The 27,233-nt window shown below is 37.4% G+C and overlaps 1 protein-coding gene across 21 annotated transcripts in view; it reads right to left on the reverse strand.

Annotated features, from left to right (window-relative positions):
• The window catches only part of ZMYM2 (zinc finger MYM-type containing 2), a 150,278-nt gene that overhangs the window by 30,057 nt on the left and 92,988 nt on the right, over positions 1-27,233 (reverse strand). For 16 of the 21 annotated variants that reach the window (XR_002828421.1, XR_002828418.1, XR_002828417.1 and 13 more), the window contains 8 exons: positions 25,787-25,937; positions 25,205-25,320; positions 21,112-21,228; positions 18,866-19,016; positions 15,805-15,977; positions 6,074-6,239; positions 5,384-5,418; positions 2,373-2,477 (listed from right to left, as the gene is read on the reverse strand). Coding sequence is in view for 13 of the 21 variants with exons in the window: in XM_014452884.2 (XP_014308370.1) it covers positions 2,373-2,477; positions 5,384-5,418; positions 6,074-6,239; positions 15,805-15,977; positions 18,866-19,016; positions 21,112-21,228; positions 25,205-25,320; positions 25,787-25,937 (1,014 nt within the window). In the remaining 8 variants the exon portion in view is untranslated. The remainder of the gene's footprint in view (positions 1-2,372; positions 2,478-5,383; positions 5,419-6,073; positions 6,240-15,804; positions 15,978-18,865; positions 19,017-21,111; positions 21,229-25,204; positions 25,321-25,786; positions 25,938-27,233) is intronic. The other 5 variants (XM_006085480.3, XM_023751133.1, XM_023751129.1 and 2 more) reach the window with 4 other exon arrangements.

Consider the following 27,233-nt stretch of genomic DNA (forward strand, 5'->3'; position numbering starts at 1 on the left):
CTGGCCACTGGCAAAGCAGTAGTAATTGGTCATTCTACAGATCTGTGTTACCTTCAAAGGATATCATCAGCATGTCTTTTAAAAACATAACACAGCCCTAGCCGGTTTGGCTCAGTGAATAGAGCATCGGCCTGCGGACTGAAGGGTCCCGGGTTCGATTCCGGTCAAGGGCATGTACCTTGGTTGCGGGCACATCCCAACTAGGGGGTGTGCAGGAGGCAGCTGATAGATGTTTCTCTCTCATCGATGTTTCTAACTCTCTATCCCTCTCCCTTCCTCTCTGCAAAAAATCAATAAAATATATTTTTTTTAAAAAAGAAAATAAATAAAAACGTAACACAAGCCCTAGCCGGTTTGGCTCAGTGGCTAGAGTGTTGGCCTGCAGACTGAAGGGTCCCAAGTTCAATTCTGGTCAAGAGCATATGCCTGGGTTGCAGGCTCGATCCCCAGTAGGGGGCGTGCAGGAGGCAGCCAATCAATGATTCTCATCATTGATGTTTCTCTCTCTCTCTCTCTCTCTCTCTCTCTCTCTCTCTCTCTCCCCCTTCCTCTCTGAAATCAATGAAAATATATTTTAAAAAACCTAAAAAAAAATAACACACCTCATTTTTAGGTACAAAACCAAGGTTATGAGTCAGAATTTTTAAAATACTTTGGCTCTTAAATTTATTTGAGGAAGGTAAAAAGTTCCTGCAGTTAGTATGTCTATGTGATACTCTAGCTCCCTCTGTTGGATAAGCAGCTTATACATGTTACTAACTTTGAAAGGATAAGGAAAATGATTTAAAAAATTACCAAATATATTACCAAACTTTAAGTCATATATTTCCCATGTCACAACAAATGTAATTTCAGAAACGTATAGTCTCTCAAATATTTTCACTATGTTCACTGTAGCATTATTTGCAACTGGGGGGAAAAAACACAAAATTGAAAATTAGCTGAAGCTCTGTGCAAAAGGAACTAAAGTTAAGGTGCTCTCCATATCACCCAATGACAGGGGGAAAACATATAGAATATTAACACACTCAGTTCACTTGTAGTTCTGTTTTACACAGTCACCATGAACACTGAAACTTTGCTTTAAAAGGAAATACAGGGGTAGGTTCCTGCCAGGATCTGGTCACATTTTTAACAAATCAATACATCATCTTGTTTCTGTTGAAACACTTTATATAATACATATTTCTTACACATAATAATATGCAGCATTTCTTTTTAACAGTATGATTACAGCATCTATCTACATATATAAAATCCTAATATGCAAATAGACCAAACGGCGGAACAACTGAACAACCAAACAACTGGTCGCTATGGTGTGTGCTGACCACCAGGGGGCGCATGTGGAACACAGTGGGCATCAGCAGCAGGCGGCAGAGCATGGAACATGGCAGGCGTTGGCCGCAGCGGGATGGTAGAGCAGGTGAGCCGGGGCGCCAGACCAAGGCAGGGCGCCTGTCGCTGTCATTGGGGTGAGCCTCTGGTGGTTACTGAAAATGCTTTGCTCCCATGTGCTCCGGTCCCACCCGGCACTCACACCTGCTACCGGCACCAGCCCCACTCACATCCGCTGCCAGCACCCGGCACCAGCCACGATCGCTCAGCGCATCAGCCGGTGTGAGTGGCAGCTGCCGGCCCCAATCACCCCTCAGGGCTTCTCCACCTCCTCCTGCTCCTGAGGGGCGATCAGGGCCAGCAGCTGCCTCTTGCACCCGCTGCTGGTGCCATTCCCACTCGCACCTGCAGCCGGTGCTGGAGCTGCCGCTCACATCCATTCCCGGTGCCTGGTGCTGGTCCTGATCACTCGGCACCATCAGCAGGTGCAAGCGGTTGCTGCCAACCCTGATCGCCCGAGGGCTTCTCCACCTCCCCTGCTGCTGAGGGGCGATCGGGGCAGCAGCCGCTGCTCGTACCTGCTGACAGCTCCGGCCCCACTTGCACCCACTGCTGGCGCTGGCCCCAATTGCTCTGCGCTGTCAGCGGGTGTGAGTGGGGCTGACGCCATCAGCGCATGGGAACAGCAGTGGCATGAGCGGGGCTGCCGGCAGACAGGAGACTGGGGGTCGTGGTGGGAGGGGCCAAGTAGGGGCATGGAGGATGGGCCAAGACCCGCCCCTGTGCCCATCGCAGCCTCGCAGCCCAGTTTCTTTCAAGGTGCACAAATTTGTGCACTGGGCCCCTAGTTGTTGTATAATTGCTCCAGCGGTCATCAACTCTCAACAAACATGTATGCATGCAGTACACACATACTGGACAGTAGTACTTGCACTCATTAATGTGAGTACATATGTACACAGACCTGATGTAAATCAGGTCTGATGTAAATCAGACTCAGCATTTAAATTTTTATAAGAACATTAGCACCTTACTGTTGGCAGAGCTGCAGGATGTATACCAGGCAATGCACTGTGGGGTGAGATCTCTTGACCTTGGCACGCCCCACAGTCACCAAAGGAGAAGTGATGGAGCTTATTCTGCAGACAAGGAAGACATCAATGAGGGTGGCAGGGTGACAGCTACCTCAGAAGCTGGGCTCTGGCAACTTGCCATGTCAGCAATTTTCTCTCCAAAAATGGCTTCAAATTTTAACTAAACCTTGTCTGCCAGGCTTTTCACATCACATCTTTTAAGTGTCTTAATGTAAGGTGCAAATACAGTGGCGCTTCAAATAAAGGCTTTGCTCAGGCATAGGATCACATGCTTCTGTGTCATTAACAACCTTTCCCAAGGCAAAATTCCATTCTAATATTTTGGCTGCTGTTGGGAGTCTTAAGCTGACTTTCACCATTTAATCTGATGCCTTGTTTTGCCATCTTGTCCAGGTCTTCATTAGTAGGCTTTACTGCTTTCTCTGTCAAAACTTACTCCGCATCTTCTTCCTTCATGTCCCCAAAGCCTTCTCCACTTATTCGTGTATAATAGGCATTGTTTTTTTAACACTGTTCTTTTATTTTCTGTAACACCTTCAAAGACTGAAATTTTTTACACAGAGTCTGGTCAAATTTCCCAACAGTTATTCACAAAAGCATACTGATGCTGTCCTGGGCTGTGGCATCATAATCAATAATGTCACATACAGTGATTTCCAGAAGACCATCATAGTACTTTCCTTATTGGTGTTGAGGGCCTCCTCACCAGCTCTCATGAAGTGGGCCTTGAAAACGATTTCAATATGCCCTGATCAAAGAGTTGGATGAGAAGGAGTGTTTGGGGGCAAAAAAGACCTAAATTAAAATGGGCATTTTTGAGTTCTTCATGGCAAAATATATTATCCAATAATAATAACTTGAAAGCAAGGTTTTCATTTTAGAGGTAGTGTTCAACTTCTAGGATAAAGCAGTTGTAGAATCTCAGAAAATATTTCAAACTTTTTTGGTCCCATCTCCAGTTAATAGCAGACAATTCAGCTTTTCCTCTTTGAAGTGCTCATGGACTGTGTGTGGGGGTCTGTACACCGTGAGGGGTTTGTGCTTAAAATTAACCTTGACACTGGCACACAATAGCACAATCTTTGAATGATTTAAAATCAGGAGCTTTGGAGGTCACTTGTATTAATTATATAGGTTCGTTTGCCAATGACCTTGTAAAAACAGCCAGTCTTACCAGTGCTGAAAACCTGCTTGCCCATATAACTCTTTTCCTTCATAACACATAGGTCTTCTCCTACAGCATCCTGATATGCAAAACCCACCTGGCCTCTAGTTTAACAGTTTCACTCCATATAGTCTTAAGATGTGTGAGCTAAGAGAGCACTAGGCAGGATGAATTTAACATCTTCCTGCCTGGGTAACATGTGAGCTAAAGTCTCACAACAGTGATGCTCACTATGCTTTTGAAATCAGGTGTAAGCTCATGAACCCACAAGTCATCACTACTCCACCTCTTCCACAGCTTCACCACACACTATACACTATAGACTTGACTCTAGCACTTCGAGTTGCTAAAGTCCTATACAGACTGATGAATTTCTTGTTCCTCTCTCTGGGTGTACCATATTGTTGATTCATGGACCCTCAACTCACAGCTAACTGACTGAAGCTCAACTAACAACATAGGAATCTCCTCCAAAAGGCACATTTCAGCATTTTGGTACATAGGCCCAATAGTCAGCACTTCAGTGCTATGATCAGAGGAACTTTTAAACAGCCAAATCACCAACAAAAAGCACAAAAATATGAAAAACATGCACTAATCACAGACTGTGAAAAGGACACTGGTGTACTATGGAATGAGAAAGACAAGAAGGTAAAGCCTTGCCTTGTTCAACCTGGCAGAGGATGCATTTACACAAGTCACATTTTTCATCGCTCTGCACATGTCTGCAAGTGACCTCGAAAGTGCCATGGGGCCCTAGCTGGTTTGGCTTAGTGGACAGAGCATCATGCAGGTTGAAAGCTCCTAGGTTCGATTCCAGTCAAGGGCATATGCCCTTGTTGTGGGCTCAATCCCCAGTAGGGGGTGTGCAGGAGGCAGCCAATCAATGATTCTCTCTCATCATTGATGTTTCCATCTTGCTCTCCCTCTCCCTACCTCTCTCAAATAAATTAAAAAATATATAAAAAACACTTACATATTTGAAATAAGGTTGGGAAGTTGCCTGATAGCTGCACAAAGATAACAAAACAGGGAGTGATCACCTTCATGTTCCTCAGCATAAATCAAAGTTCCTGATATTAAAATCAGGTAATTCAGTCCTGGCCAAGGGTTGTGGGTTTGATTCTGGTCAGGGCACATACCTAGGTTTTGGGTTCAATCCTCAGTCAGGGTGCATGTGGGAGGCAACCGATTGATATTTCTCTCACATCTTTCTCCCTCTCTATCTCAAATCAATAAAAATTCAGAAGCCCTAGCTCCAACATAGATCTTCACATTCCTATTTTTCAGAAATAAATGCACAAAGCCATTAATGATCTGGCTCAGCCCATCCTTTCACCATTATTTCCCAGGATTCCACCACAGGTTCCCCTTTAAGCTTGGACCTAAAAAAAACTATTTTGCCAAATATGCATGCCCTTTGCATATTATCATTCCTTTTCATCCAGTCTATCTTCTACTCAACTGTTTAGAAGCTTTCTTACAGCTACCAGAACAGACACAGGCAATCATTTCAAACATCTTTTGCTACTGTCTTAAAGATGCATCTATTATGGGTGCTTCACAAGGTAGGGAGGGGTCATAATTATTCACCTTTATATTCCTTAGCATGTATGAAAGTACCTGTTTTAGTATTAGGTAATTCATTTGAATACTTCAACTGTCCTAACAGAGGAAAGTAAAGAATCTTTTCTTATTGCAATCAGATTAAATTGAACTGATTATTTTTTTATATCCTCACATTTAAACTTATCAATAGTTATCACTTTATTTAAGCAATACTTACCATCATTTTGGATCGGGACATCTGACAACCCTGATCTAAAAAATAAAAACGTAAACAAATTTTAAATGAGACAAATATCACTTTCTTCAGAATTTCCTAATCTATTTTTGTCATTAAATTTTAATGTTTTAAAATAATTACTAAAGAAATATTTTAAGCTATTTTTAGTAAAGAGTATTATATTTGAGAGCTGAAATACAGAGCTAAATAAGTGGAGTTAATTCTTGTCCCATTTTGTCCCCGCAGAAAACCACACACAACTTTGCAAGTAACAGTCCCTTTGAGATTTAACTCTTAAGATATGCACAGCTCCTAAAAGGCTTTTGTTGCTCCTCCCAACCTACCCTGAGGCACATACAATTTGCTACAAATGAATTTCATTTAAAATTTCAGGTGACATATAATAGGTAGGTGAATCTTGTATAATTTTTTGTTATAATTCTGTTTAGCTTCTCTGCAACCCCAACTACACTATATTTCTTCAATTAACATTAAAAATTTAAGAGAATTAAATAAAAAGAAATACATCATATAGAACACTTCCACACAGAGAAACTATGGAAGTTGCTGTTAAACTATCTCCAAAATTAACTATTCGTTTATTATTATATGCTTTGAATTCAGATCCGTAAAACTAAAGATTACTGTACAGGTTTTTCAAGTTGCACCGCACTCTAAGTTATGACATACCGTAATGCAAGTTTTCAGGTCCTTTCTGAGTCGTCATGTTAGGCTCGTTCTGCTGGCAGTAGAAGCGCAATAAGCAATGCTGGTCACAGAAATGCTTCATTTCCCCACGCCACTGCACGCGCTCTTTGAGAGTTCCTTGAGATTTACAACAGTCACACCTTGCAGCCTTAATAAAAAAAAAAAAAGGGAGGTACCAGAGATATGAAATACAAGGTTTAAAAAGTCATGTATGTATTTTAAAAGATTTCTAAAACTTTATCAGTAATTATTGCCAAATGTGATAAAACAATGTTTAATGAAGAAAAAATAAAACTATAATATAAATCATAAATATCCACAATAAAAGTGAAAAAAAGGTAGCCATTTTCCTCATTGTCAAAATCCTTTTCTACACTTACCAGAAGTCAAAGACCAGAATTACAAAGATATGATAACCAAAATGAGTGAAAATAGTAAACCAAATTGGTACAATATATATTAATATTTTAAAATAATTTTGAGGGACATAAATATACTGGACATAAATTTTGAGGGACATAAATATACAATCATAATACATTGAAATCTCTGATTAGTGAACAGATAATAAATCAATTTAAAGAAGTTGCACAAGACCAGATAAATTTTGAAGTAAGCTCTTCTGATGAGAAAATCATGGATATTGCCTTGAAGTATTTTTGTTTCTCAAGAGTTTAATATAATAAATTTGAAGAGCTTTAATAAATACACTGGTTTAATTTTAATAAGAACTTTAAGTTCATGTTTTAAAACACTCAATGTTTAAATAATTAAAAAAGAATTATATTTTAAGACAACTAATATGACCTATATCTAGGAAAACAATCACCCCTAAATAGTCTATAATTTAATACACAAAATAAAACCAATTAAAATTCATACATAAAAACTTAAACTTTATGATGGTGAATAATCTAAACACAGATTTTTATATTTTTTAGTGATCCCATTTTACCAAGCTTTTGCCCATTTTCACTTTTTGTTAAATTTTTTGTTACAATAAATCTTTATTTATTACATATGTCCCCCTTTTTCCCCCACTGACCCCTACTATACCCTCACCCCTTCTCCCTCCCGCCCCCGCAACCTCGACCAGGCCTTCACCAACCTATTGTCTGCATGGATGGGTTACACATACATGCATACAAGTTCTTTGGTTGAACACTCCCATCCACCCGCCCTCCAGACCTTCCCTCTGAGATTCCACAGTCTGTTCTATGCTTCTATATCTCTGGATCAATTTTGTTCATCAGCTTATTTTGTTCCTGAGATTCTACATATGAGTGAGATCATGTGATACTTGCCTTTCTCTGAATGGCTTATCTCACTTAGCATAATACTCTCCAGGTCCCTCTGTTACAGGATTCCAAGGCAGGAGTATTAGGGAAACTGAGACTCTCATTCTGTATGAGTATTTTGTTCTGAGGTGGGTCTCTTGTAGACAAAATACATATATGGGTCATGTTTTCTTATCCATCTAGTTATACTAAGTCTTTTGCTTGGAGCATTTACATGTAAAGTTATTATTGACATGTACTTATTTCTTGCCATTTTAATTCTGTATGCCTAGGTTTCTAGCTCTCTGTATTTCTTCTTCTCATTATAGCAGTCCCTTTAGCATTTCTTGCAGTGCTTGTTTCATGGTGATAAACTCCTTTAGCCTCTTCTGTCTGGGAAGATCTTTATTTCACCATCTATTTTGAATGGCAGCCTTGATAGATATAGTGATTTTGGTTTAAATCCTTGCTTTTCATTATCTTGGATACTTCATGTCACTTCCTGTCTTTCTCTTCTGTAGAGTTCCTGATGAGAAATCAGCTGACAGCCTTCTGAGAGCACCATTATAGGTAACAATTTGCTTTTCTCTTGCTGCCTTTAAGATTCTGTCTTTAATTTTGGGCATTTTAATTATGTGTCTGTGTATGAGCCTGTTTGGGTTCTTCTTTCTTGGGGTTCTCTGTGCCTCCTGAATTTGTGTGACTTTTTCCTTCACCAGGTTACGGTAGTTTTCTGTCATTATTTCTTCAAACATGTTCTAAATCCCTTGCTCACTTCAAACACACACACACACACTGAGTGGACAAATTATTATGACCACCCCATCAGTACTCCGTTGGGCCACCTTTTGCCTTCAATACTGCGGCGATTCTTCTTGGCATTGACTCCACGAGATGTTGAAAGGTGATGCGAGGAATCTGACACCATGCCTGATGAATAGCACTGTCCAGTTCTGTGAGATTTGATGGTTGTGGAACCAGCTGCCTGATGGCTCTTTTAACTTCGTCCCACAAATGCTCAATTGGATTGAGATCTGGTGATTGTGGGGGCCACCTAAGCAAGGTAAAGTCTCCCTCATGTTCTTGAAGCCACTCCTGCACAATATGAGCACTGTGGCATGGCACATTGTCTTGTTGGAAGAAGCCATCTCTATTGGGATCCGCCATCAACACAATAGGATGAACTTGATCATCATCGATACTTAGGTATGTTGTGCTATTCAGACGTTTTTCCACATGAATTAAAGGGCCCAAATCATGCCAGGAAAACATGCCCCAAACCATAACACTGCCCCCACCAGCTTGAAGGGTTGTACTCATGCATGTGGGGTGCATGCTTTCATGCTGTTTCCGCCAAATTCTCATTCTGCCATCTGCATGATGCAACTGAAAACGTGATTCATCGGACCACATGACTTTTTTCCAATGCTCGACTGTCCAATCCTTGTGTTCCTGTGCGAATTGGAGCCGTTTTATCTTGGTAACTGCAGAAAGCAAAGGTGTTCGAACAGGCCTTCGGCTTCCATATCCCAAACGATGCAGTGTACGGCTAATTTGCCTACAAATGTCAGGTGGTCATAATAATCTGGCCACTCACTGTATATAGTAGACCAATGGATCTGAACAGAGAACCCAGAAATCAACCCAAGCCATTATGCTCAATTAATATTTGACAAAGGAGGCAACAGCATACAATGGAGTCAAGAGAGTCTCTTCAATAAATGGTGTTGGGAAAATTGGTCAGATACGTGCAAAAAAATGAAACTAGACCACCAACTTACACCATATACAAGAATAAACTCAAAATGGATTAAGGACTTAAACAGAAGACGGGAAACCATAAAAATCATAGAAGAATCCATAGGCAGCAAAGTATCAGACATATGTTGTAGCAATATCTTTACTGATACAGCTCCTAGGGAAATGGAAACTAAGGAGAAAATAAACAAATGGGACTGTATCAAAATAAAAAGCTTCTGCACAGCAAAAGAAACCATCAACAAAACAATAAGAAAGCCCACTGCATGGGAGAACATATTTGCTAATGTTATCTCTGATAAGGGTTTAATCTCCAAAATTTACAGGAAACTCATACAACTTAACAAAAGGAAAATAAACAATTCAATCAAAAAAATGGGCAAAGGACCTAAATAGACACTTTTCAAAAGAAGACATACAGAAGGTCAAGAGACACATGAAAACATGCTCAAAATCACTAATCATCCAAAGATGCAAATCAAAACGACAATGCAGTACCATCTCACACCTGTCAGAATAGCTATCATCAACAAATCAACAAACGACAAGTGCTGGAGAGAATGTGGAGAAAAAGCGACCCTCATGCACTGCTGGTGGGAATGCAGACTGGTGCAGCCACAGTGGAAAACAGTATGAAGTTTCCTCAAAAAATTAAAAATGGAACTCCCATTTGACCCCGTGACCCCACTTCTAGGACTATATCCCACGAAATTAGAAACACCCATCAGAAAGGATATATGCCCCCCTATGTTCCCACCAGCACAATTTACAATAGCTAAGATTTCGAACCCCGCCTAAGTGGCCCATCAGCAGATGAGTGGATTAAAAAGTGTGTGGTGGTACATCTACACAATGGAATACTACACTGCTATAAAAAAGAAGGAACTTTTACCATTTGCAACAGCATGGTTGGACCTGGAGAGCATTATGCTAAGCGAAATAAGCCAGTCAGAGAAAGATGAGTATCACATGATCTCACTCATATGTGGAATATGATGAACAACATAGAGTGATGAACAAAAATGGATCCAGAAACAGAGAAGCACCGGACTGTCAAACTTCAGAGGGAAAGCAAAGGAGGCGGGAGGATGTAAAAGATCAACCAAAGGACTTCTATGCATGCATATTAACATAACCAATGGACACGGACACTGGGGCGGTGGAGGCTTGTGCTGGGTGGGCAAGAGGGGGGGGTAGTGGCCGGGGAGAGGTCAATGGGGAAAAAAGGAGACATACGTAATACTTTCAACAATAAAAAAAAAAATTAATAAAGATAAGTATAGATAGATTAGTATTGTTTACACTTCAAAAAAAATCAATGGAAAAATATCCTCAGGTGAGGATTAAAAATAAATAAATTAAATTAAATTAAAATTTAAAAATAATAAAAAGAATAAAGACAATGGAAAGACAAAATGAGTTAATGTGAATAACTAGAGAATCAAAATCCTAATGTAAAATGCTGCAGGAAGGTTCTCAATGCAACATCTAAAAGCCAAATCAATTTGTATAAAACACTCCAAGTATTTCATGGACTCTTAGTGATATCCTTCACACATTTCTCCTTTGTAAGATTACAAAAGGTTTCATTTTTTTCAGGGGATAATTGCTACTGCTAATAACCTGGTTATTATTAACAGGAAAGGAGTAAAGGGGAGAATCATGCCCTTTATACAGCTTTGCCAAGAAACTGGAGTTAACACTCTCCAATAAGGTCTGGGTGATGTGGCAGGATGCTTATCTGTCAGTTACACCTGGGATGAAGACTGTGCCCAGAATAGGTGTAGCCACTGCAAGGGTAAGAAAATTTGTTATTTAAACTCCTTAACAAAGAGAGTTCACTCTCTTGCCCTCTTAACACTCTTGGCTCCCTTGCTGCTCAAGCCTGACTCCTGGCTTGTGGGGCTCACACTCACCCACGTGGATCATGACCATGTGGGACCCACACAATGGACTAATGGACTTAATCTAGCCTGATGCTCTGCGGGACTCAACTTCACAATGGAATGGAAACTCTGGACACTGGCTTTGCTTCTAGCTCTACTAATGCCGCAGGTGCAGCTTTTTCAGGAATGGGTTAAAGGACATGGGACTTTACCGAGAAATGTAACTCCATGAAAATAAAGCCTATACCACATCTCATCCTCCTGTGGGAGCCTCCAGAAGTACTCATTCAAGCAGCACCCCAAGAACACTACTCCTCTAGCAACGGAGAAATTAGATTCTCTGGCAACATTAATGTATGATAATATTGCCATTTACACAATAATTTAGAATATCACAGGCCCAAGAACATTCCACCCAAAGAATCTCAGCAATTAAATCACTTCATTCTTTTGTTAATTATAGACAGTTGGATTTTATAATAACAATACTTGAAGCCCCTTTCTTCCAGAAGGTTCAAAACAAATTTAGGTGATTCTATCCAAAGAAAATAAAAGGAGCAAGATTAATGATAATTTGCAAAGGGAAATAAAATTGGTATCTATTTTTTTCAGGATAAAAGAATAACAACAGAACTCAATACTAATTCCAAGTTTAATGCCATAATAAAAAATTCAAAGGTGGTGAAACTCTTTTTGTTCTTGTTTTGTTCTTTTACATTCATTCATGCACACTCCAGGTATTGTGTTTGGAACTGAACTAAAACTAGGATGGCTAATTTGAAAACATCACTAATGACCATTCCTTATCAACACCAATACCACTATCTCCCAATCACAAGAGAAATACATTCCTATAGCACAAAAACTAAAGTGTGACTTAGCTCTCTTGTTTAAAAAATACTTTTTAGCCCTAGCTGGTTTGGCTCAGTGTACAGAGGGTCAGCCTGAGGACTCAAGGGTCCCGGGTTCAATTCCAGTCAAGGGCACATGCCCGGGTTGTGAGCTCGGTTCCCAGTAGGAGGCAGCCAATCCATGATTCCCTCTCATCATTGATGTTTCTATCTCTCTCTTCCTCTCCCTCTCTGAAATCAATATAAAAATATATTTTAAAAAAAATACTTTTTAAAAGTATTTTCTTTAGTTAGTGGTTTTCCTGTCACTGTGGAAAACCAGGGACTATATGACATTTGGGGGTCGGGGGTTTGACAGTCACAGATTCAATCTAAATAATAGGCAGGTACTAACTCTTAATTATAAGACCTTAATCCAACCTCTCAGCTACTACAGGAATCTCTTCAATAACAAAAGTTCATTCAAACTATACTATACTGATGTAATATTTTACATTTACTGGACAGTTTCAACTGCTTGGTTTTTGGTTGATATATATACATCCACTGTTCCCCATTATAAAAATCAAACCTAGTTTTACAGGGGGTAGGGGAAGTAAACCATGAACATAAATAAAATAGAGGATTTTATAGTCATTTTAAAAAGAAATTCTTTATGACTCCCCAATATATCTTCTGAATACAATAGAGTGATTCATTTTTTAAAATGAAGTGATAAAAGAGTAGGTGATTGGTTAATGCAAAGCATTAATAGGAATTATTCAGTTACTCAAAAAGCACAATCTTAAAGCAAGAATATTAGATAGTCCCCTTCTAAAAGTAACTTCAAAAACAAAGAATAATTGTACTGGTGGGGGAGGGAGATCAATATTTTTAGCAGTTCAGACGAAAAAGAAAAAAATACTTTTGCACTGGTAAAACATTACAGGACCTCCACATTTAAGAATTTAGTATTGCCACCACTTAATACTAGTTTGTGAAACAAAGCAAAATCTGTGTTAAAAAAAACCACAAACTTTAGTTTGAAGTAAAAGTTTAAGAAAAGCTTATTAGTTCTCTTAAAAAATAACTGTGTAGTATTCTTCAAAACAGTTACTTTGAGAAACAGTAAAATCTCCGTCCTTCTAAAAAATAAACACAGTTTTATTTATTTTGATCTATCTTCACTACATATCAACCTCCTAGGTATTATTTAATAACAATACCAAATCCTTTTTCTCCAAAAACTTTAAACTTAAGAGAACAAAAGAACTATGCTTCCACCTGGTTTCATAATATGCCTGGGAACAGTTACTTTGAGGAAAAGTAAAATCTACTTCCTTCTAAAGAATAATCTGGGAGAAGACATACAATTTTATTCTCAGCATATTTTGGTTACATGATTTCAACAGATTTTCTATTCCAATCTAGAAGAGACAATATACAATAAACCACTATTTTAACCCAAAATCAAACCATTATATAGACCAGATCATTCAAAATGTCTTGTTAGGTGGGGAGTTGGGGGGGGGGGGCGGGGGGAGAGACAAAGAAATATAGCAGAAATTTTAGAAGTATCCTATATAATAAAGAACTAATATGCAAATTGTCATCACACCCTCACAGCTCAGACACTCAAAACTGGGGAGAGAGGAATGGGGACCAACCAGGCACAAATGAGCTCACAAGAGAGGAATGGAAATCAGCCAGGCTGCAGCCCAGGAGAGGGACAAGCCGCCCACCCCGTGGTCCCAGGCGCCAGCGCAAGAGCCTGCACCAGCGGCCCGGGAGAGGGACAAGCCGCCTGCCCCGCCGTCTCGGGTGCCTACGGCTGCGTCCCAGGCGAAGCCGCCAGCCCACGGTCCCCAGCAGCTGCGACCTGCTCGGGCGAAGCTGGCCCGGGTCCTGGGTGCCTGCGGCCAGCCAGAGGGAGGGAAGCCCGGGTCCAGGGTGCCTGAGACTGGCTGGAGGAGGGAATCCTGGATCCCAGGTGCGGGACGAGGCAGAGGCAGTTAGGGGCGATCAGGCCAACAGGGGAGCAGTTAAGGGTGATCAGGCCAGTAGAGGAGCAGTTAGGGGCAATCAGGCAGGCAGGCAGAGGTGGTTAGGGGCGATCAGACAGGCAGGCAGAGGGTTTAGGGGCAATCAGACAGGCAGGCAGTTAGGAGCCAGCGGTCCTGGACTGCGAGAGGCAGTCGGACATTCCCCGAGGGGTCCCAGATTGGAGAGAGTGCAGGCCCGGCTGAGGGACCCCCTTCCCCATCCCCCTGTGCATGAATTTCGTGCACCAGGCCTCTAGTATTGAATATTTAAAATAAAATAAATAAAAATGTAGAGTTATCTATATTCTAGGTATCTCTCAAATTGAAGCACAAAGATAACAGAAAATGAAAATTCAATGTGTGTTCCTCTATTTAGGCAGCAAATGCTCATGACTAAAGGTGAGCTGACAACTTGATTGGCTAGTTACAGTTTTCTAAGATTCCTTAATGAGGCACCATTTGGGGGGAGGGAATCACTTTTCTAATAAAAGTTGGATTGACTAATAAGGGTCACACTCTTAAATAAACTAAAACCTAAATTTTTGAGTTCTTATATTAAAAAGGTGGAAGAAGAAAGGTCAAAAAATCATAATTTGAGTGGGACTCAACCACATTTTCAAGATGACAGAGAGCAGAAGGGAGTAGTGAATAGAAGAGACTCAGGAAAGGTGAAGGAAAACAGTCTGATTCAAGTAGAAAGCACTAAGAAGAAAGTTATTCTTTGACTGTCCTACTGGCTGCCTCTGGAGAGGCCAATAATGAAGCAGGAGGGGCAACTCCGTTTTCATTTCTAAGGTTGTATTCCTATTGGTTTTATAGAAAAATCATCATTGTTACTTGCTTTACAAATTGCTGCCGTATGACAAAACACTCAATTTAGTACAATATGTAATAATGCTACTGTGCATATTACCCAAAAATGTGTTAGATTTATCAGGAACAACAATAAAAATGTATTTAATGTATAGAATACTGACATTAAACATAAACAGACAGCCCATCTGGTGTGGCTCAGTGGTTGAGTGTCCACCTAAGAATCAGGAGGTCACGGTTTGATTCCAGATCAAGGGACATGCCCAGGTTTCAGCCCTGATCCCCAGTAGGGGGCATGCAGGAGGCAGCCAATCAGTGATTCTCATCATTGATGTTTCTATCTCTCTTTCCCTTCTTTCCTCTCTGAAATCAATAAAAATACATTTTTAAAAAATAGATAATTATCCGTAGTTATTTCAGTAACATATTCTTATATATTCTGAAATGCACCACCTCACTGAAATTTAATCATTAAACACTGCATAAAATAAAAATATTAGATACAATTATCCTTTAAAATAGCAAAATGTAACAAATGGCAACATCTAGAACAGTGTGGTCTTTTGCCAAACATTTATTTGCTTCCCAAAAAAGAAAAGAAACCAATAGATTTCTCTATTTTAATTATAATACAAAAGAAAAGAGGAAAAATTCATAGTATCCTTTCAATTTGAAATTCTCCAAAGACCCACAATTAAAAGGCAAAAGAGAACAATCTGTTGTAAAACACACTGTAAGTATCCAAAACAATTACCTGCTAATGTTCAACACTGATTATTAAGTAGTCACCAAAAATATTTCTATTTAGTAAAATAAAGACAACAAATTTTAGAGTAATCCATTTTGTTGTGCTTCACTACTGAAAATACAGGTATATCCTAGTTTTAAATAATGCCAAAGTTATAAAACAAGTAAAAATGCTACTTTGGTATAAAGAACAAACTACAATGACAAAAATTTTAATGAATTGTATAATCTGGGCTAAGCTAAATATGTGTACATTTTTAAAAAATAAGTAAGTTACCATATTTATCATGGTAATAACTACAGTGTTTTCTTAAAGAATGGTTAAAGTCATGATTGTCATAAAAATTTTTAATTACTTGCCTTGTAGTACCAATCCTGAAATTTTTTACAGCAGTCCTCACTACAAAAATCTCTTATGACACCATCCAATTCTTTAGTTGCTCCCTTCTTACACAGTTGAGAGCAATAGTTGCAAGTAACACATCTCAATCCTAAACGTCTTGCAAAATCCTGTTTGTACAACAGTTTGCAGCCTGAAAAATAAAAGTTTTAATATTAAAAAAAAAAACTACTACTTTTAAAAGTGAGAATGAGCTTATGGCATATAGGTCATTAAAAGCTACTTTTGAGAGCGAGAAAGAGCTTATGGAAAATACGTCATTAGCTTTAAAATTTTTCTATAAATTCACATATAAAGTCCTTTTTCTCTCCTGATCAAAATTATGAAATCTCCTGTGATCAACACCAACCTGTAAAAATTCAAACAAGACATGGAATATTATGTTGGATACCATGTGGATTCAAATTATTAATGTTCTAAGACATTCAAATCTAGAAATGTCTCAGAACTGATTTATAGGCTCTATTTAAATATAATCTTAAGTATCATAAACTCTCCACAAATTGGCATTTTAGTAAATGAAATAGAGTAGACTATTGCAAGTAAAAGATGAGAATTATGACTAACATTTTCACTCAAAAGCAAACTTAAGGATATAATTCAGGTAAGTGGGCATTTTAGTGGAATTTTCTAGGCTTTTTGTCTACCACCCTACAAAGACCTTCAGGGATGTAAAACTGATTTATTGACTTGTAAAGAGAAAACATTTTTTTATTCCATTCCTTCAATAAAATATTTATTTTACATACTATGTAAATGCATTACTTTATTTTTTACATATCAATCTTATTTATATCTCTGAGGATTAAATAATCTTCTGTACTTGACTCATGCTGTGCCACATAAGAATGACCTTCCAACTCCTTATCTACTGAAATCCTCCACAAACTCTGTCCTCATCAACCTAGCTTTAAATGATCTTTCCAAACTGTAAACTTAAATTGCAAATGTTTTATATATAATATTTTTGGCAGTTAATTATTCTTATATAATCTATTTAGCAATTAATCTATAACTTCTGTTACTCTGAACTATATCTACAATTATTTTTAATATTTCACCTTATTAGCTTCATTTTTCTAACAAGATTTTGATAGTAATACCAGATGGTATGTTTCATTATTTCTGGCAGATTCCAATAGAAAATTAGATGCAGTTAAAAGCAAAAAAAATACATTAAACAGGAAAAAGACACGAATCCTTTTTTTAAGCTTTTATTGCCCGTCTACAGTGATTAAGTCCCTCTGATTACATCCCTCTGATTGAAAATTATGTTCTTAAACACCAATTATCTACTTGCTGCTACTTATCTGTTCATTTTAGTAAAATCCAGATAATCCCAAGGGCACAAGATCACCGGTAAGTATGTTAGCCATTAATTCCAATACATTCAGATTTAGGAATCACTAAGAATGTCACTGCACAAAAATTCAGGTGTAAAAAGGGTTATATTAATTCTGAATCAATCTTTTCAATGAAACACTGTCATTTTTCATCATAGCTGTGATCTTAACAATAAACAGTACCCTTTCATTCCAGATGAACTGTGCCAAATAAACCTATAAAATTGGAATACTTTGTTTTATAAGCAGTACTCTCTTACATATACAAACTTCTATGTAAAATGTATAATACTGAAAAAACTGGCAATCTTTTGGTACTGCTGTCATCCCTACTGCTGGAATTTAGGATTTTCAAACTGTGTTTCTTTTAAACAATACAGAAGTCTTTTATGTTTTTACACTTAGCATGCCATGGCTTCATAGTGGGTTTCAGCAGCTCAGGCTTCTTTCCATTGGTTCTCACAAAATGTGCTTCTCTAGGTGGAGCAGGGTGATGCTTCTGTTGAACCTTTCTCTTTGGTTTCTTTCTTTTTCTGATCATTTCCCTTCACACATATCAGGAAGCTATCTCAGCTCCTAAGAGTGTTTAATATACTCAATACATACATTCTCTTGGCAAGAATCTTACAACAATGCCCATCATATGCTGGGTGACGTAGACTCTTGTAGTTTTGCCATGGTAACATATGTGGGGCATTCCTTTTTGAACAATGACCATCCCCTTGATGTCTACAATATCACCTTTCTTATAGATTCGCATTTATGTGGACAAAGGAATAACCCCATGTTTTCTCAAAGGCCTAAAGAACATATAGCAAGTGCTTCTCCACTTTCCCTTTGTGTTCATCATTTTTGCAAATTACAGGGAGATGGTGGTTCCGGCCAAAAAGAAGCTCCAAATTTTTCCTTGGCCCTAACTAGCAATAGAAATCCTTAGAAAAAGTGGATCCAGGAAAAGAAAAAAAATAACTAACTGGAAAATAATAGGTGAGGATAGCAGATAGGAAAGCTGGGAGTTCAGTGTTTGGGACCAAAGAAAGAATAGAAAGTGAAAGCCAACTTCAAGCAAGAATGTGACATTTGGGGAAAAGTAATAAGCACAAGAGCCCAAAACCCATAGTGACGATCATGGTTCCTATCTCTGGAGAATTGGAGTAAGGACTGAAGTCCATTGCTATAATCTGCTGCTGGACCCCAGGGCAGAAGTATGAGAGGAAAGAGAATTTCAAAATGCATTATTAACAAAAGTCAGTGTTTCTCTGGCATCCCAAATTGAAAACCTGAGTATTTCTCCATTATAGGAATGCCACAGGTACTTTTCTTTCTGGTACATTGAAAACTTCTGTAGGCTAGGCAGTATGCTAGACAGAAAAATGGATCCAATAAAAAAGAATTCTTGTCCACTTGGAAGTCATTTTTCGGGTCACAATTTGTATGTTTAAAAATGACATGGTATGATAATGATTTGATTTTATTATAGAAACTTCCCAGAAATGGTAAGCATGTTACCAAATTTTTTACAAAACAAGTCAACAGAAAAGCAAACTCAATTTGTTATGTTCAGCTACACTAAAATTGTACAGCTCTTCTAGACATGTACACTTAATAGTTTGAAAATAATTTGGCAAAAGAATATTAAATATTAATACGTTATGAACAACACTGTATATACACTTGCCTTCACTACAGAAGGGTCTCTTAACGCCAGAGAAATTTACTGTTTCATGAAGAGTCTTCTCCTCTTGACAGTACTCGCAATATGTAACTATGCAATGCAGCTTCTTATAGTCGTCTGAGCAGGTTCTGCTGCAGAATTGATGCACTTTATTCTAAATGCATAATGGGAACCTTGGTAAGCAGAGGACAACCATCTCGAGAACAAGTTTAAGAAATAAACAAGCCATGTTTACAGAAACTAAGTTAAATCATTTACCTACATAATGTTATCTTCCTTGGGGATACATTTCTAATAAACCACAGACACCTAGTTTAACTAATTTACTGCTATATTTAGATGAAACTCCACAAAATTCAATATCATTAACTAACCAAAACTTATAGAAAAATAGTACAAACATCACCAAAGCAATACAGCAATCTAGTGTTGCTAACAGAACTGGAGCTACGTGAAGAAAACAATGGAAGATATAACAAAAAGATGAAAATTATGACATTAACATTTTCACTCAAAAATAATTTTGTTAAGTATAGTCAAGTAGGCTCAATCCCATTCTTATCACAGCTTAAGAGTAACAGACCTGTTGTGGATAAGATATTCAATATGGAGCCATTACCCATTGTGCTGCTAAGCTCAAGACAGAGTGGAGTGGGCTCCCTTGAATAGAGCAAGGTTAGTAATTATTTAGTTATTTCTCCTGGCCTCAAACCCATAAGAGCCAGTGATTTTTCAAGTATGCAGTCGGGAACAAGTTAAAACCTCCAGGGCAGCAGCGTTTCCCAGGATGTAGACTAGGTCTAAATTGTCTCACACTAGCAAAGATACCTGAAGACCCATATAAGGAAAATGAATGAACGAGCCTAGGAAGTAACTAAAGTAGTAAGGCAATCATCAGTGGGAAGGTGCCCCATCATGGACATGTAACTATAAAAAAAAAAGCAACAAAGAAACTGCAACTGCAAGAAGCAAGAGGCCCTCCGAGTTCTCAATTACCTGAGAGTCAGGCACAATTCCCATTCAATTTAATGGTGTTTCCTAATTCCTTCCAATATTTGCCTGCCAAATAAATAAAAGCAACACAGCACAAGACTGCAAAGGCAGGGTGGTGCTGACATGGAGAGGGTGAGAAGAACCTCATTTTCATCTAGTATTATCAGGACAATTTATCTCCTGTATGATACTATTCTTATGTGCTTGCTCATGAGCTCATTTCCTCATTCCCCATCAACCCTTTGTCCTTTCTAATTATTGGCCATTCAACATTCTTCCTGCTAAGATTTAAAAAGGGTTTTAGTCACTAAAAATCATCACTGAGTGCCTCAACAGTCTCAAAGAATGATTGGTTTAAATGTTCTTAAGACTACACCAATCAAATTAACAAACTAGAAAATTTTCTAGTGACTAAAGTGCTAAAATAATGAAATTTCATATATTCAAAGTACTTTAAAAATTGTGTAGTTTCTGGGAATCTCCTTTCACCTAAGACTTGCCAACAGCCACTAATAAGTTTTGGCTCAGGAGCTATTGTTAGTACTGCACCTTGTATCATTTTATATACTACGTGCTCTCAAAAAAAAAGGTGAAAGAAAGAAGGGCCAAAGATAAGTAGTGCTCAAAAAGCAATTTTCAACCAGGGCCACCTTGTCCATCCATCCATCCACTATTACTACCCCTTAATGAAAGAAAAATTAGTGATCAAAGTTTTTGCTAATGGCAAAAAGATATGGCAAAGTAAATTAATAAATTGGTGAAGGCAAGAATGATGAAAAGGGAAAATAAATTTATATTAGGAGTCTTTTATTAAAACAAAATTATAAAATGTTAAATGACAATATGGTAAATGATTAGCAAATTTTATTTTACAGGTAGTGGGTAATACAATTAGAGTTCACAGAAAATATTTATTAGGATGGATGGGAGGTAGAGGAGAAGAGATAAGGGAGAGATGGGGAAAATACTTCACAGATGACACCCTATATACTATTATGAACATAATATAGAGTGAATATGACTTCAATAATTTTGTTTTACATTGAAAAAACCAAAATAGATCTTTTGTTAGTGCCGCTCCCACATAAGTAAATGATTCAAAAATGATGATGCATCATATTTAATGACAGCATCTTTTCTTTCTTAATGATATACAAAATCTGAAAAACTGATCCTTATCCACTAGGAAACAAATTCTCAGATGGAAATGCCATAATTATTTTACTAGATAATATACGTAACAAAATATGACTTGCCTCCCATTCCAGGATTTCTGGCTTTGAACAAAAGGAATTTTTGCAATAGTTGCATTTCAACTGAATATCACTCGGAGTTACAAACTGGCCATTTGGAGATGACTGCATACTTAGAGCCTTAAACAAAACAAAGAACAAAATATACTGAGTCTGATATGGATTTTGGAATTTTTATTTATGACAACTGTCAAATATTGACTATGTCCAGAAAACAGTATGTATTTTGCTTAAGTATTTCAATACATAAAATTACATTTCTAAATTTTGTCCTTAAGATGTATACTACTATATTAAGTATGTCTTATAAAAATTAAAATTCATTTATCACAGGATTACTAATTTTAAACATATATGAAAAAAGGGGGGGGGGGGATCATACCAATCCTGATTTCTTTTTTCTCTTTAAGAAAAATGTAAAAAAAAAAAAAAAAAAAAGGAAATGTAAGCAGCCCTAGCCAGTTTGGCTCAGTGGATAGAGTGTCTGCCTGCGGACTGAAGGGTCCTGGGTTTGATTCTGGTCAAGGGCATGTACCTCAACAGTCTCTCCTTCTCTCTTCCACTCTCTCTAAAAATCAATGGAAAAATATCTTCGGGTGAGGATTAAATAAAAAAGAAAAAGTAAAAAAAGCACCAGAAAAAAATAAATAAAATGTAAGCAAATAATAGTGAAGTTGTTTAACCAAGTTCTGAACTAGTAAATAAAAATTTAAACCCTAGGCCCTGGCCGGGTTGCTCAGTTGGTTAAAGCATTGTCTGATATGCTAGGGTTGCAGGTTTGATCCCGTCAGGGCATACAGGGATCAACCAATGAACGCATGAATGAGTGCAACAACAAAATCAATGTTTCTCTCTCTCTCCCACCCACTTCCTCTCTCTGTTTCTAAAATCAGTCAATCAATAAATAAAATTTTTCATTTAAAACCTAGCCCTAACAGGAGACGCAGAGCTGACCAGTCCCACTTGCACTGCTGCCATCTTTGTCATCCTAAATCCATCAATGAAAAACTATGTTACTTTTTTTTTAAATTGATTTTTAGAGAGGAAGGGAAAGAGGGAGGGAGGGAAGGAGGGAGAGATAAGAGAAACATCAATCAGCTGCCTCCAGCACACCCCCTACCAGGATCGATCCCAAAACCCAGGCATGTGCCACAACCAGGAATCAAACCGGTGACCTCTAGGTGCAGGGATGACGAGCTCACCAACTGAGCCACACCAGTCAGGGCCAGCGTATATTACGTTTAAAAGTGGATCGTTTCATATACAAAGTTAGAGAAAAAAGATTTATAGACTGGCATTGATATAAGGAATTTATTTTTATATTTATTTTACAAGTTAAAACCATTTACAGCATAGAAGAAGATATAAGGACACATGGGCTTTAAAAGTTTTAATCTAATCTGAGTGGGGGAGTACAATGATATTTAATTTTCATTCTTTAATCCATATTACGTATCTTGTGAATGTAGGAAATAGTTAATAAAATTCTTTTCAATGTGGCAGTGGAGAGAAAACCACCTGTAGCATTTTTATTCTTTTTATAATCTTTATCATTTTTAAAATTTCTGCAATGTTCTACACAATTAAAATTTGTTAAAAATAAAACATGCAGATTTAAGACAGCAACTATCAGATGAATAAAATTTTTAAATAAAAACTGCCATTAACCTTAACTATTTTCAAGAAAATTCAAGTCCATTAAAATTATTTATTCACAACTTTTCTTAAAATATTGTTTTACCTCACCCAAGGATATGTTTTATTGACTTGAGAGAGGAAGGGTGAGAGAGAAACATCGATCCGTTTCTTCCTGTAGGCATCACAACTGGGATCAAAACAACCTCCTAAATATGTGCCCTGACCGAGAATCGAACCCACAACCTTTTGGTGTACAGCAGTGATTCCCAAAGTGGGCGCTACCACCCCCTGGTGGGCGCTGCAGCGATCCAGGGGGGCGGTGATGGCCACAGGTGCATTTGTTTTAACTTTTTTTGTATTACCTTTCTATTCTGAGTTCAATAAATAGTTTCATAATTTCAAACTTCAATGTTTCTAATTTACACCTTTCTTTACTATATTTTACGAAAAAGGTAGAAACATTAATACATATATCTTTCTGTTTAACTGCTATTAAAATTTTAAAAAATTAATTTCCAGGGGGCGCTGAGTAATATTTTTTCTGGAAAGGGGACGGTAGGCCAAATAAGTTTGGGAACCACTGGTGTACAGAATAAAGCTCAACCAACTGAGCCACCGGTCAGGGCTATTTTTTCAAAACTTAGAATGGAAAACCATCTAATGAAGACATATAGTTCAAAATCTATGATTTGCTTTAAAATAAAGAAAAAGTAAAAAACGCTGCTTTTCTATATGTCAATCTAGCACTACTTTTATACAGAGTCACAAAGCAATGAGGCTGCCTACAGACTTATTTGCATGCATCCCTCAGAAGTCAAAGTCTAAATTCAGTGTTTCTTTAAAATATACAATGTACTATTACACAAACGGTCTCATCAAATCCTGGGCAATATAAGTTTCAATTAAAAGAAAAAAATAGTTAAAACATTTTCCATTAACATTTTAGTTTACCCAACATCAAAAAGGAATAAAGAAAGTTATGACAAGCAGCATGCCAAAGACACTGTCCTTCACTCACCAAATTACTCCTTATTCCTTAATGTCTACTTTATGGATAAGCCAACAAGTCAGAAGCAGTACTTGCCACTCTAAGGGTGTTATCAATGGCCATAATCTCAACTTCCAAAATGAAAGTTTAATCTTGAATATGGTAATCACCTAAGCTCAGATGAGGATATAACTACTAACAAAAATAACTCTCACCAGGCTGAATTCAAAACCACTTCAACTTAAATGCAATAACTGTTAACTACTACAATATATATGAGACTGCATTTTCATTTTAAATAAATTAACACAGAGCACAATGCCTGCAACACAGAACTGTTGATCAAATGAACTCATGATGCACCGCTTTGTGCACTGGTGAGAAATTTTGTGTAATACCCTAAAATTTTCAGAGCAGGTAGTAGACCTATTCCGACCACTTAACTAATGCTAAATCCTCTCTAAACTATCCTTCCTAGTCAACAGGCTTAAGTTTGAATACTTCCAGTGATACTCTTCTGAGACTATCCATATGCCAAAATTTACAATTTACCAAAATAAGATGACCTTTACATTTAACAAAATGAAAAATGTATCCTTGAAACTGATCTTGTATTAAAATCCAATCCCCTTTATACCTGCAATATTTTTAATATATGAAGAAAACGTTTGTGCTTATTACTTCCAAGCTAAATATACTACCTACGTCCTTCATAAAACAGAATTCCCCAATAAGAATCACATGATGTTATTCAAACGATCTACTAAGAAAATACTACACATCAGACATGGAGCTAAATTTTGGTGTTTTTTCCCTACAAAGTCTATGTCATAAATACAATTAAAAAGTCAATTAGGCCCTGGCCAGTAGTGCAATGGTTAGAGCATCAATCCCAGGCCCTGATCAGGGCACCCCGGGGCAAATGTAGGAGGCAACCAATCGATGTGTCTCTCACTTTGATCTTGATCTTTCTCTCTGCCCGCCCCCTCCTCTCACCCCTCCCTTCCACTATCTCTAAAAGTCAATGGAAAAAATATCCTCTGGCAAAGATTAACAAACAAAAAAGTTCTAAGTAGAGAGCTGGGGGCAGCCATGTCTGCTGTGACTCTAGAATCTTCACCTACCAATGTGACCCTCAACAAACTAAAAAGATTGGCCAGCCTTTGTGGCTCAGTGGTTGAACATAAACTTATAAACCAGGAAGTCACGGTTTAATTCCATCAGAGCATATGCCCAGGTTTGGGGCTCAATGACCAGTTTGGGGTATGCAGGAGGCAGTCGACCAATGATTCTCTCTCATCATTTATGTATCTATCTCTCCTCCCTTCTTTTCTGAAGTAAATAAAAATATATTTAAAAAAAACAAAACTAACTAAAAAATTAGTACATTAAGTAAAGACAAAGCATATTACACTGTATTTTCTAGGTCTATTTTATTAGGGTAAGGGTTATGCAAAATAAATAACAAACCTGAAATTTAGCCACACAACTGGAATTGCAAAAGTTATACAGTTTTCCATCAGGCATTGTGGCTTGATATTGAGGTAAAGAGTTTCGTTTACAAAAATGGCAAATAATTCCCAAACCTAGGAGAGAAAAGGTACATACATAACTGATTTCTTTATAAAGTAATAAAAGTCTTTTTTTAAATATATCTTAATTAACCTCAGAATAGCTTCTTAATGGATCCTTCTGTAAACTATCCGTTAATTTCCAAAATTATTTATTTATACCTTAAAAAGTATTGTCCTAAAAGAGTCTATTATGTCTCTAAAACACACAGATACATGAGACAATCTCAGTTTTAGATATTTAGATGGAAAAGGTTTTAGCTAAGAACACAGGCATGGACAGAACTTCAATAATTTTAAAAGAAATATGGAATGATCAAAACATTAATAATTAAAGTTTCCAGTAATATAGTTTAGTGTGATAATAAAAAATAAAAATTTATGTAATTAGCACAAGCACAAGAATAAAGTTAAAGGAAAGTAGTTAGAAAATTAGTCATGTTATTAAAGTTTTTTAACAGCCCAAATCCCTGAAACTTACTTTGTGATTTTGCATATTTTGTCTTGTGACTGTTCATGCAAGCAGTGGAACAGTATGGCTCCATATATCCATTAGGACCTATACACTGAGTCATATCAAAAAACCTGCACTGTGTTCGGCAACCAGTACAAGTGGTCAGTTTTCCATATTTCTAAAATTTAAAACATAAAAAGATAATTAAGAGAACCATAATTTAACTAAAAAAATAATTGTATTTTTTTCATTATACCTTTTCTCTCTGCAAAACAATTCTATTAATCTCTAATTGGGGTTAGTGGGTCAGAAATCTTCACCTGGATGCAAGCTGTTAAGTGCAATGCAGCTAAATCAGATTCAAACAAAAGTAATGATCTCAGCTAACTTTCCTTCAAAAATAGTGTTTTCTCTATTAATTTAACAGAATCCCTACAGAGAGGTAAATAACAACTGAAAATCAAAGACACAGTGTTTTCTGTTTACAATAAAGACACACTTCTTTATCCTGTGACCGAAGAAATTAAATGGACCTAAAAATGTAAGCCTTAATAATCAAATGAACACAGTCCTTCAGATAAAATAATTTGAAGATGTTAAATACTTATTCTATTGAGCTGCTGACGTGCAATCACTTTTGGAATGTCTCTTAAAACTGATTTACCACCTATCTACTACATTTATAACCTTATTCAACCATAATAAAAATTTTTAATTTTTAGATTAAAAAACTTTCAAAATGATTTTTGGCTATTAACTAAAGTTAATAATTAGTCAACAGATAATAATGAAGTCAATCCTTCGGCCAAGGATGAATTATTTGCCAACACTGATATAATTCAGACCAAAGAGATAGAATATATGAAGATAAAGGAGGTACACTTTGAGAACTGCTAGACAAAAGCAATTATTATTAATATACAGTCTTATAAAAATACAGTTTGGATGAACTGGTGTGTTTCTATTAAAACATTTACTTGATAGTCACAATTAGACATCAAAGATGAGGGGGGAGCCTTTTAGAGCAACTTTGATCTCTTCTGAGCAGTTACAGAACTGTCACAATCAGTTAAATCAAATATCACAGATCATGTTGCAAAATAACTGTATCCACCTTCCCACCTGATGTGGAGATTATCTCACTCATCTGCATACCCAAAATAATCTAGTACAATATGATGACATAAGAAGAAATCAAAATGTTTCACGGATGGATAAATAACAGATGTCAGGGCCCTGACAAGGTGGTTCTTGGTTGGAGCTTGGACTATACACCAAAAAGGTTGCAGGTTTGATTCCCAGTCAGGGCACATAACTAGGTTTCGGATTTCATCCCCAGTCAGGGCACAGACAGGAGGTAACCAATTGATGTTTGTCATGTCAATGTTTCTCTCTTTCCTTCCTTAACTCCCTCCTTCCCTACCCCCTCCCTTTCTTTCTCTCTCTCTCTTTCTCTCTCTCTCTCTCTCTCTCT

The sequence above is a fragment of the Myotis lucifugus genome, unplaced genomic scaffold (assembly GCF_000147115.1).
Source record: "Myotis lucifugus unplaced genomic scaffold, Myoluc2.0 scaffold_19, whole genome shotgun sequence".
Lineage (NCBI taxonomy): Eukaryota > Metazoa > Chordata > Mammalia > Chiroptera > Vespertilionidae > Myotis > Myotis lucifugus.